This window comes from Colletotrichum fioriniae, assembly GCF_027942845.1.
Source record: "Colletotrichum fioriniae strain IMI 355084 chromosome Unknown scaffold_21, whole genome shotgun sequence".
NCBI classification, from domain to species: Eukaryota; Fungi; Ascomycota; class Sordariomycetes; order Glomerellales; family Glomerellaceae; genus Colletotrichum; species Colletotrichum fioriniae.
The window spans coordinates 3,024-15,568 of record NW_027076857.1 but is presented as its reverse complement, the minus strand read 5'-3'; the positions used below and the strand labels follow the sequence as shown (position 1 = coordinate 15,568).

The window sequence follows — 12,545 nt, the reverse complement described above, 5'->3', positions numbered from 1 at the left end:
TTGACGAGTTTTGCGCCTCGTACCAGTAAAACGCAGGGAATTGAATTGCTGCGACTTCAAGTAAAAAACATCTAGTGATCTGACCACTATTCTTGCAATCTAAGATATTAAGGAGGCGCGCGATATTGTAAGTATCATTTCCATCTACAACGGAGTAGAGAGTCTAGAACCATGGCAGAACCAAACCCAAAAGAATATCAACACTCCAACGAGTCCAGATCAAGCTCCTCCTTCCTCCTACGAATCAACAACGTCGCAGAAGGATCCGGCAACAGCACCATGCCATGCGGCATGGTCTGCGGCTTGAACCCATCGGGGAACTTCCAGTCGTACTTGAGCAGCAAATGCGCCAGCGCAATCTTGACCTCATTGGCGGCGAAGAAGCGACCGGGACAAGCGTGCTGACCGTGGCCGAAGCCGGGGTGCTTAGCACTGGTGCTGACGAGGTGGGCATTCTTCTCCTCGTCGGTGCCGCGCATGTTGAGGAAGCGGTAGCCGTCGTAGGTGGCCGGGTTCTCGTAGTAGTTTGCGTCCCACATGTGGGTGTTTGTGGCGATGATCTTTTGGCCCTTGCGGAGGACGAAGCCGTTGGAGAGGGTTACGTCTTTCTTAACGAGGCGGCGCCAGGTTGCTGGTAGAAGAAGACGCTGTTAGGAATAATCCTAGATAGTTTGTGGTGATTGCTGAGGGGAAAGACTGGACTTACAGAGAAGGACGGGCTTCATACGCTGCGACTCCTTGATGACGCTGTCCATGAGCTTGAGGTTATACAGCGCCGTCTTCTTCAACCCTTCCGCACTGAGCACACGGACGAGCTCATCGCGCAGAGGCTGAAACAGCTCAGGGTGCTCCGCCAAATCAATCATAGTCTGCGTAAGCAAATCCGTCGTAGTATGAATCGCGACGAGCGAGAGGGAAATCTGCTGCGTAGCAGGGTCAGGCTTGCGCGAGGACTCCTTCTCGAACCACTCAATGGCGTCGTCAAAGACGGCGCCCGTCTTGCCGGCAGCCAGGGCCTCAGCCTTGCGCCGTTCGCGGCGCTCCACGTGCGGCTGGAGGGTCTTGCGGCACTCGGCGAGGAGAGCGCGGACGCCCCAGCACGAGGGGAGGAACCAGTGGACGATGGGGCGGGACCAGCGGGGCCACTGGCCGACTTCGTAGCCTACGCCAAAGGCGGCGGCGGTGTAGTCTGACGAGACGCGGACCCATTCGTCGTCGCGGCAGAGGTCCTCGCCGGCGAAGACGCGTGAGGAGAGGCGGGAGACGATGCGCATGATTTCCTGCTGGGGCCTGATCTTGTGCCATTCTGTAATACAGATCAATGGTTATTGATAGCTCTAAAATGAAGGTTCTGGATACGGTGGGTAGAAGGTTTGGAGGTTATGCTCACCAGTCGAATCAGTGAGGACATGGCGGAGGACGAGTGTCGACTCTTCGGAAAGGGGCTTTGTAAGTTTTGCTGTTTGAATACAAGGTCAGTAGCGTCCTTTCAGCAGCGACTAGGGAGTTTTTGACTTGCTCAAAGCCTTTGTCAAATACTTTGTGACGACCCTCGGAAGCGCTTCGTCGCCATCAAAGGTCTCAAAACCGGGAATATAGCCGTGGGAATCCTTCCGACAAGTCAGCCCCCCCATCCATCACTAGAAGAAGAAAAAGAAAGGCAAAAGAGAGATGAGGACGGAATCTTTTGCCTCACATCTTTGGCAGGCTCCTCAAAAGCCAAGTTGGGATCACTACGAAGCTCGTGGATAAAGTCAGGGGGCAAAACCAGAACACTGCCCCATTCCGTCATGAGCTTGTACGGGCTGTCGCCAAACTTGGCTCTGCCCTTGAGCATGAGCTCCTTGCTCGTCTGGAAGAATTCAAGGATGCGGCGCGAGTTGGAGAACTCAAATGGCTTGAGCGGGTTGATCTCGGGCAGCTTGGCGCCATGGTCGCCGAGGGCGTATGCCAGAATGACGAAGAGGACGACGGTGGCGACATAGGCGATGGGCTTCTCTGTGGGCGAAGGGATGGTGTACGGCGCCCCGCCCAGTTCGAACGAGAAATTGGATGACATGTGTGCGCTGAGAGCAGAGTGTTTGTCTTCTGTTGTTTGGCTTGTGTCTTCGATGGGGGCACGGTTGCGTTCGTTGATCTGATATGGCTTTGGTTGGTGCGGTTGATGAGGGTGTTGTCTGGATCGATCATCCAAAGCCGGATGAACCACTGTCGGTATATATCCCATCCTTTCCTGTGATCGTCGTCGTCACGGCGGACCTTGGCGAGTCCGCCTTTGTGCGAGATGTACGACGGACGCGAGTGCGAAGTGGATGAATGTTCTGGTTCAGTCTCCAAGGGACCCATCATAAAGACTGAACCCCGTCAACATACATAATGCGTACAGATTCATAGTTACATGTTTCTCCTTCACCTGTGTAATAATACGCCGTGACGTCGCAGAGCTAAGCTTTCGCGCCACAGGGCGGGTACGCTAGGGCGTCCCGTTGTTCCGCCCGCCACCCGAAAGGTACTCGGAGGATTGAGCTGCATAGCTGCAAATCACACTGAACTCTGGAAGATTGTTATGTACTCCGTGACTTGCTTGACGGAGGTTAGTGCTGTATCCGCGCTTCCCACGCATCCCGACTCGCGTTCGTTGAGTGGACTTTCCGGGACTACTAGTCCACCGTCCATCCGCGGTGGTCGGGCCTTGGCCGCTGTGCAGCGTGGAGTTCAATCGGCAGTCGTATTCGTATCTCGGGGGGTTCATTGCGGTGGCCGCAACTGCCCGATTGTGGGGTAGTGTCGATCTGCCGCTGGTTCATGCTTTGCCTTGCGATTTACGACGCTATATTGTTGTATCGACCAACCAGCGGGTTCTGATTTTCTGGCTTTCGATGCAGGTCTCGTGTAAATTTGTGGATTTTCTGCCTTATCCTTGGAGGTTATCTTACCTTGACGAGTCGATAGTAGTACCCAAACCTGCTTGTCATGAGTCGAGATCATGAAGACACTAGGATCGCGATTCTCGTTTTGCGATACCTGCATTTTACACACAATTGATGCCGCACAGCCGAGTAACTACAGGTGAATAAGCGGCATCATCGCACATTCGGATAGAAGAGGTCAAGAGAAGCCGCCAAATGAAGTCCTACTTCGTGTATGCGTGCTTCTGAAATTCATGTTCGGGACTTGAGACCCGAGGTTCAGCAATCACGAAATTCCAATTCCGCCGATAATGATCGGATCTGTCTTGAAAGACCGGAAGGATATCATCACTGGCGACTTCAGGCCCTGAAGTCACTCAACACTGCATTCCTACCTAAGTGGAAGAAGTCCCCTACAGTAACAGTGCGATAGGATGTTACAACCAGGCACATGTGAAACTTTCAGCGTCACTTGCGTCATAGAGGCAATGACTGAATGAAGCAACTCCCCTCGGATTTGAGAAGGACGCCGTTGGCGGATCGGCCCGTGATACACGTCCCTGAAAAGCATCCTTCCGGCACTTGAGCGGACATGGGCGATTACCAAAAACTGTATCGGAGTTCATTATGCAATCGCGGACTTTGGCTAGGGGTCACATAACTGCCACCTTGCATTAGCCACCATCCGGACTGTGATGCCGTCCGGGCAGTAATATCATATGGAGCGATGAGGACATCGGATTACATTATCTGGTGGTAAGGAGTATTTGCAGGTTTGCGAATACGTCGGGACTCGGGATCGAAGGCGGCATAGGCGCCCGGGGTTTAAAAGAACGGCATTTGGTCTTGAACAACGCTACGCTAGTCATGATAATCGCGGACTTTGTCAAGACATTGAATGACACGAAGGACTGAAGAAGCCCCGTTGTATTGACCAGATAAACATGCACCTGTGTTCACTCTTCGGCCTTTAATCAATTCCTGGTGATGCAAGTCTCTCAACTGATATGCTCTCAGAAGAACGACATTGTTACGATGACGACTGGATGTTAAATCTGTAGTAGGCTTGACAATTTGCCAGGCTTTCGGTTCTATCTACCTCGCACACGGTGATATGGCGCTTCTCAACCGGCTTCGCTGGACTAGCTCTTTTGCAGTTGTCAAAGGTGCAGTAACCGGGGGACTCTTAAGCCCGACTCTAGAGCGCGCCACTCTTACAGCTAGGTGCGTGGATGCCGAGTTCCTCTGCCATGCAACTCGCAAGCCCTCCGAGCATAATCTTCTTGGACATAAGCACTCACCGGTTGAGAGTTTCACACGAGATGCACTAGTGAAGAGCCAGCCCACCGAGCGGGCTAAAGTAGTGTCCATTATACCTACCGAATGGGTTACGTGCCCGACCTTAGCTATCCGCAAGAAGAACGTAATTACAAGACCCCGAATTAAAGCTTTATCGTATAGTCATAAATAGGGGCATCGACATTAAATATAGAGAACGGTTATCTATTAAAAATAAGAAATAAGCACGAGGTTTGCCCTAAAATAAAAAATATAAGCGAATATAAACCTTAAATAATTATATAACTAAGGTTATATAACATATAATAAAACTATAAATAATTAAAACTATTATAATATACCCCCTAAATAAATCCTTATTTAGAAAAAAGCGTACTAAACTATCTATATCGTTATAAAAAATATTACTAAATATATAAATCTAAATAATACTATATAAAAATCTATTTATAAAAAAAAATTATAAAATAAATCATGCTATATACTAAGTTATAAATATAAAATAAATAAATAATAGTTTATTAGCCGTATTCGTTATTATAAATAATCTCGAAGCTCCTCTATTAATAATAAGTAAAACTAAGGGAATAGCCTCTTATTAATTAAATAATTAGCTTACGGTTTAAAATAAATAAGTAAATAAATTCTTTATAGCCGCCTACTACTTTAATTTTTTTTCCTTTTTTTTAACCTATATTTATATACTAATTATACGTATATACCCTCACTTTTTATTTTTATACCCGTGTTTATATATATACCTATTAATAAAAATAAAAATTATAATTAATAATATTATTTAAAATAAATACCTAAACGTATTAAAACTAAAAAATATATTTATATTATTATAATATATAAAGCTAAGTACTTTAAAATAACTTTAAAAAAAAATAGCAGCTCCCCTATTTATAATAATAATCTATTTATAAATAAATAATACCTTTTTTATATTAAATTCTAATTAGCTAAGTAATAATATTATACTATAATTTTATTTTTTAAATTTATTAATATTCTTATTTATAAATAATAGCTTTTTAACTAAAAAAAACTACTTAAGAAGTAAATAAAAATAAGAGTAGTTTAGAGCCCCTCCTTTATTCCCTCTTAGTAAATATAAAATAGTTTTTTATAAATATAATATCTTTTTTTTAATATTATTATTTATAATTCTAATTCTTAATAACGTACCCCTCTAGTACCCTAGTACTAAAAAAACTTTTTAAATAAGTACTACCACCGTTTAATATTAAATACTTAAATTATATTAAAAATACCCTTAATAAATAAATAGAGGAATAATACTTCCTAAACTTAAGTACTAATAATAAATATATATATTATTAAACTAATAAAAAATCTAATTACGCTCCCCTCTAAGGGTATATATATAAACTAAATAAGAAGTTCTTATATTTTAAATAAATAAAAAAAGAAAATTTAATAGAGACCCTATAAAAAATTAGTTTTTATATATACTTATTATTCTAAATTAATTACTAACTATTTCTAAGACTTAACTCGTATAATAATAATATTATATAAAGCCCTAGTAACTAATAAGTTATTAAATAAAATTAAAAAATAAAATAACTTATATAAATAAAGTTTTAATAAAAAAAACGTTTATAAACGCTCTTTTTATACTCAAAGCCTAGTTAAAAAAAGCTTATTAAAAAAAAATACTAGCTACCTCGTATATAAAAACTAATAATATTTAAATTAAAATTAATACCCTCGTTAGTATTTATATCCCTATAAATATAATACTTATATTAAAATCTTTTTTAAATAAATATATGCTTACCCTTTTAAAGTAAATAATCCTTTTATAATAACTTAATAGGGTTATTAAAATAACTTTATACTCCCTAGCTATAAGTTACGTTTATAAATTAAAAACCCAGGCCCCTAGGGGCGTTTTATTACCTCCTTAATATTCCCTTATTTTATATAACTATTCTTTATATATCCCTTATATTTAAAAAATAATATAAAATATTCGAACTTTACTTATAAAAAGCTCTTTATAAGACCGTTAGCTAGTATTTTATTTATTAATATATAAACCATTTTAAATAAGCCTTTTAAATACTCTTAATATAGCTATATATTCTAAATATTAATATAATAAAAATAAAGTTAAAATATGTTCCCCTTCTTCTATTATAAGCCTTATTATTTAATAATTATTATAATAAACCTTCTAAACGTCCCTAAATTTAAATAATATATTACTAAAAAAAACGTTTTAAAATAAATATCTCTTTAATAATATATTTTAAGCTAAGTAATTTAGCTTTAATTATTAAAATTATTACTATATTCTATTTTACGGCTTTTTACTAAACGAATTTATTAAAAAAAAATTATATATCTTTAAAAAAGATTTTTAGGTCTTTTTATTATTTATAAATAAAGCGTTATTTATAATTATTAATACTTATTTACCCCCTAAAATATTAAAATATATAGTAAAATAGCGAATATAAAAAAAATATTATATAACTTAATTTATAATAAAATAGTATTAATAAGACAGGGTTTGTAAAAAACTAAAATAGTAAAACGTATATAAAAAATAATATTAGGTCGTATTATTATTATTATATATAAGATTAACCCTATTTTTTTTTAGAACGACTTAGTTTTGGCCGGTAATACGACTCCTAGGTTCTTTTTAATTAATACGGCCTAGTTATTCTTTATTTTAAGGTATATTTTAAAAATAACTTATTTTATATAAGTAGTCGCATAGTATTAGTATTTTTAAATAACTTAGTCCCTTAATCTTTACTCCCCGAGTAGTTAGTACGAGTTTTTTTAAGTATTACTAATACGAGATATCTAGACTAAAAAATACTAGAGCTATACTAAATTTATTTATTTACCCCTTAGTTAATACGAGGGACAAAGTATATACTAATTATAAATAAAAATCATATTTATTAACAAAAAAAAACTTCTAAGTAATAAATAGGATAAATAGGGCTTATATTTTAAAAAGATTAAGTTAACCTTTTTAATAAGTTATTTTATTACGACGTTCTTAAATAAGTTATTAAAATAAAAAATATAGTTAAAACTAAAATATTAAATACTTATTTTTTTTAAAATAGGGCTTTTAATACGACGTTAATATAAAAAATTCTTAATAAAGCCGATATTATAAAAGGTTAAGTTTTTTGGTTTTAAATCTTTTTATTCTTATAAAAACGTTTTAAATAATCTTCGTTTTATAAGCGAATATAAAATAAAACGCTGTTTTAAAAATTTATATTCTTAATCTTATCGCACTATTAAATTAATTTAGGTTTTAAAAATAATTAGTTATTAATAAAATAAACTATGCCGTAATTATTTATAACTATATATTTAAAAAAGAGATATAAGCTTATAAAAAAAATAAAAAAAATAGTAAAATTAGTATTCTTATTATTTATTATATTTAACTTTAATAATAAAGTAATATTAATAATTATAATTATAATATTCGAGAAGTAAAACGCTTTAAAATCCTATTTTTTTTATTAACTTTTTTAGTTTACTTAGCTTTTTACTTCTTTTTTAATTATTATTATTAAATTTACCAGAGGCTCTCGCTTATATTTATCTTTTCTAAGCGAGGTTAGTATAAAAATTAATATATTTATTAGTATTTAAATAAGTAATTATCTTACTAACTTCGGTTCTATTTAGCTAAATATATTCTTATTTCGTTTTTTTTAATAAGGGTAAACTCTACTTTTACGTACTTAATTAGTTTTTAATAATAAGTCCCTTTATAAGGGTAGTTTATAAACGAATTAAATTTTATTTTACTTTACTTAGGGGAGTTTAAATAACCTACTAATATTATAAAAAATTATAAAATTTTATTTATAACTTTTATTATATACCGCCTTTTTTATTATTATGGCTAGCTAATCGTAGTAAGTATATTAATAAAAATTAAGGCTACGAATACTAAGTAAATAGTATTATAGTCGTAAATAGCTTCCCTAAAACTATATTTATAAATTGTAAAGTAAGTAAAGCTTTAGTAATTAATTATAGTCTTATTAAAAAGGTTTTTTAATAAAAAATAACTAAAAAGCGATCGTAAAATCTAATACTAAGTTAATTATTAAAAAAATTATAAGAAATTTATTTTTAAGCCCAGCTTAAATTTATATTATATATAAGTCTTATTTATAAATATATTTTTTATAATATTATTATTTATAATTACTTAACCGTTTATTAAACAGTTATCCGTTTTATTTATATATAATCGTTCGTTTTATTTTTTTTATAAGCATCCGTTTTTTATTTTATTATATAATCGTAATTACGTAACTTATTTATAATTCTTTTATCCTAAGAGGAGTTATTTTAAGTTCGTTTTTTTTATATATATAATATAATAGCTATTATAAGTTTTATAGAGCGGCCCCTAGCTTTATTATATTTATTAAGTTATAATATTAACTTTTCTTTTTAAAAAGTCTAGTCCTCTAAGTTTATAAATAAGTTATTTATTTTTAAGTTAGGGAATTGTTAAGTTTATTTTATTAAAAAATGTACTAATACGATATTAGGTTAAATTAAAAAATTAAAATTTTAAGTAGCCGTATTTTATTATAAATTATTACGTATTATTTCGTTTTTTTAATAAAAGTATAGAAATAATATTTTATTTGAAATTATTACTTGTATAGTATTTAGTATTTAGTTCTTTTTTAATTTTAATATTTATAGGGATATATTATTATTTAAGTATATTATATAATATTTTTATTAACGTTATTTATACTCGTAAATAATCGTAGTTCTTTATTTAATAATCTAAGCTAATTTAGCGTAATTAATTATTTAGTAATAGAAATTTAATTAGTTAGATCGTAAAGAATAAGTAAAGGAGTTACGCTTTTAAGAGGGTTATAGAATTATAAAAAAAAGCTAAGGCTTATTAAAGGGCTTAAGCTAAGTTAAATAAATTATTATTTAAACTAAAAGCGTCTTCGTACTTAAAAACGAATAGTATTTAAAAAGAGTTATATTATATTAAAAGAATTTCTTAAAAATATTAAAAATACTTTTATTAATAGCCCGCAAAATATAAGTTAATAATACTTTCAGGGGTTATTAATTAAAACGTTATAATAATTAAGAGTTTTAGTTTTAATTTTAATTTTAATACTCCTTAAGAAATTATCGAAAGTTCTAAAAGTTCGTAATAAGTTCCTATATATTTTTTTTATATTTATAATTTTTTTATTTAATTAAAAATTCTCGTATTTTATTCTTAATTTTATAATTAATAATTCTTTTAATTTTATATTCTAATTTATTAAGTTCTATAATAATATAATTTTTCTATATATAAACTTTTAGGTACTAGTTTAAGAAATAAAATATAAAAAACTAAATAACACTTTATTATATCTAGGAGTCTTAATTTATAATTAACGTTTAAGACTTTTTAAATAATTTTAAAAAGTCTAAGTTTTTTATAATCTAGTTTATTGCTTAGTTATTTTGTTTTAATATTATAATAAAAAAAATAAGTATTATCCCCCTTTTTTAAAAGTTAGTTTTCTAATCCTTTAATTTATTTACGTTTTTTTTTATATATTAGCGTACAAATTTGAAATTTAAAAAATACTTTTTTTTAAATTTTTTTTAAGTTTTATTACGTTTATTATTATTTTAATAGCCTATAGCCCTTATTTTATTTTCTTTTATATATTATTAGTTAGTATTTGTAATTTAAGTAAAACGAGGATTTTTTTTATATTTTTTGCTAACTATATTATTATATACGAATTAGGTTATTAATAATAATATTACTTAGTTATTTTAATCGTAGTTTATATAATATTAGAAGTATATCTTAAGAATTTAATTAATTTTTTTTATTTAACTATTAGTTTGCGAATAGAAAGTAGTTAATAATTTATAATTTATATTAAGTTATAAGATTAGGGATCTTTAAAATTTTAAAATAAATAAAGAGCCTCTATTAAAGATAATTTCTTTTAGTATACTATAAGTAGTAATAATATTCTTTAAAGAACGTATATATTAATTCTTTTTACGTTACTAGCTTTTTTTATAAGGTATAAAATAGGCGAACTTAATAAATTAATCGATTATAATTAAGATACTATTATATTATATATTTATAAATAGTTCTTTAGATTTTAGTAGTTTAATAATAAAATCCTATAAAATCGATTATTATACTTCTATAAGTAGTTATAATAGTTATAGCTCGTTATAAAGTTTATACGGGCTATTTTTATTTTTTTTATAAATTGCGTAGTTTTTAATTACGTTAATAGTTTTAGTACGTATAGTAGATTTATTATAGTATTAATAAATCCGTTTTTATATTTTAATAACTTTTTAATAATTATATACGGGTATATTATAAATTTTTAAAATAAGCTTAGGGATTATTTTTTTAGTTAGGCTAGTATTAATCTTTTTTAGCTATTATAAAAAGTTTTATAATTAATATAAAGTTACTGTCCTTTTTTTTTAAAAATAACTTATGTTTTTTTAGGGACTATAATTTTATAATTAGGTTTTTTTATTAAGAACGTCTACTCTACTATTTTTTAAACTTTTTTTAATAAATAATTTAGAAATTATATTTAAATAAAAACTCGCTCTATCTAACTTATTATTTATTTAAATTCTTATTTATTATAAAATTTATAAGGTTCTTATAGTCTATATAAATTATAACTTTATATTTAGTTTTAAATAGCTATAGTCTCTATTCTTAAAATATTTTAATAATAACTATTAGTTCTTTATTATAAATTTATTAATTTAATTTTATTTTATAAAATACTTTAGAATAAAAATAATATAAATAAAGTTTTCTTTACTTATCTTATTATCCTAAAACCGCTCTTATAATATAGTCCGAGGTATTAGTCTCGACTTCAAAGGGTTTTTCGGGGGTTTAGAATTATAATAACTAATTCGGAGATGATTATATTTTTTAATTTTAATAAATACTTTTTTATATTTAAAGTCCTAAATAAATAAGTTATCTTTTTTATATTAAGTTATTAAAAAGTCTAATAATATTAACGTAATCCTTAAGGAATTATTAATAAAAATTAACAAATCTTAAAAATCCTTATATATCCTTAACGTTCTATAGTATAAGCTAGTCCTTAACTACTTCTATTTTAAATATTTATATATAGATTTATCTTAATATAATAATATATCTAAAAAAATCTACTTTCTAAATATAAAATTTGTATTTAAAGAGTTCGGTATATAATTTAGTATTTTAAAATTTTTTAAAATACTATATAAATATACTTCTTATATATTTTAAAATTGGGAAAAAAGATAAAAATATTATTAATATAAATAATAACAAAAATATTAACGAACTCCTAGAATATATAATTAACTATCGTTTAAAAAATTACTAAAGTATTAGTAAGTTCGAAAAGTATAACAAAATATTCAAAAAGTCTTTTATAAGTTTAAAATACTATTTTTTATTTATCTCTTTCTTTAATTCGGATTTAATTAAATACTTTTTTTAAGGTTTATTATAATAAACTAATTAGCTCTGTAAAATAGATCTCTAAGTTTAATAATAAATAATAAAGGGATAGTAATTTTTTTTTATAATTTTATTAAGTTTTTTATAATTAATAATAAGTCTTAGTAGTATAAAAAAATAGGGGTAATCTTATAAGAGATTTTAAGGGTCAAATATATCCTTTTTTAAGTTTTTTTATTAATATATTTATTAAGATAATCTTATTTTTCTTAGTTTATAGGGTATATAAAAAAAGAACTTAGGTTATATTCTTTTTTTAAATTTAATCTCTATATCCTAATTATTATATTTTAATAATCCTATTTTTTTAAGTTCTATAAATAGTCTTATATATTTTTAGTACTCTTTAGGTATAGTTTAGAGTTATTCTGATTTCTAATTGTTTATACTAAATATAAACTTCTTAGAGCTTTTTTACTATTTTAATAAAAGCTATATATTATATTTTTTTTTCTTTTTTTTTAGGAGTTATAATAAATTTATTTAAACCTTTTTTTTTAAGTCGTTTAGTAACTAAATTTATTTATTAAACCTAGTTAGTAGTCTAATTTATTTATAGGTTATATTTTTATAACTATAAGATTTTTAGGATAACGTTAATATTTTTTAATTTTTATAATATTATATTATAATTAATTTTTATAATTATTAATATATATCGAGAGGTATACGGTCTCTTAATTAATATATCCGTTATTATAGTTAACTCTTTTCTTTTTTATTATTTATAATTAGTATAAGTTATTTTTTTT

The 12,545-nt window shown here is 29.6% G+C and overlaps 1 protein-coding gene across 1 annotated transcript; it reads right to left on the bottom strand.

Moving 5' to 3' along the window:
• Positions 1-197: 197 nt before the first annotated feature.
• N0V96_012060 (uncharacterized protein) lies at positions 198-2,059 on the bottom strand (the record flags this gene model as incomplete). Its single annotated transcript, XM_053198745.2, has 4 exons — positions 198-631; positions 707-1,306; positions 1,391-1,445; positions 1,697-2,059. The coding sequence occupies 4 exons, from the start codon at positions 2,057-2,059 to the stop codon at positions 198-200; spliced, it is 1,452 nt and encodes a 483-aa protein (XP_053043866.2).
• Between the last annotated feature and the right edge of the window lie 10,486 nt (positions 2,060-12,545).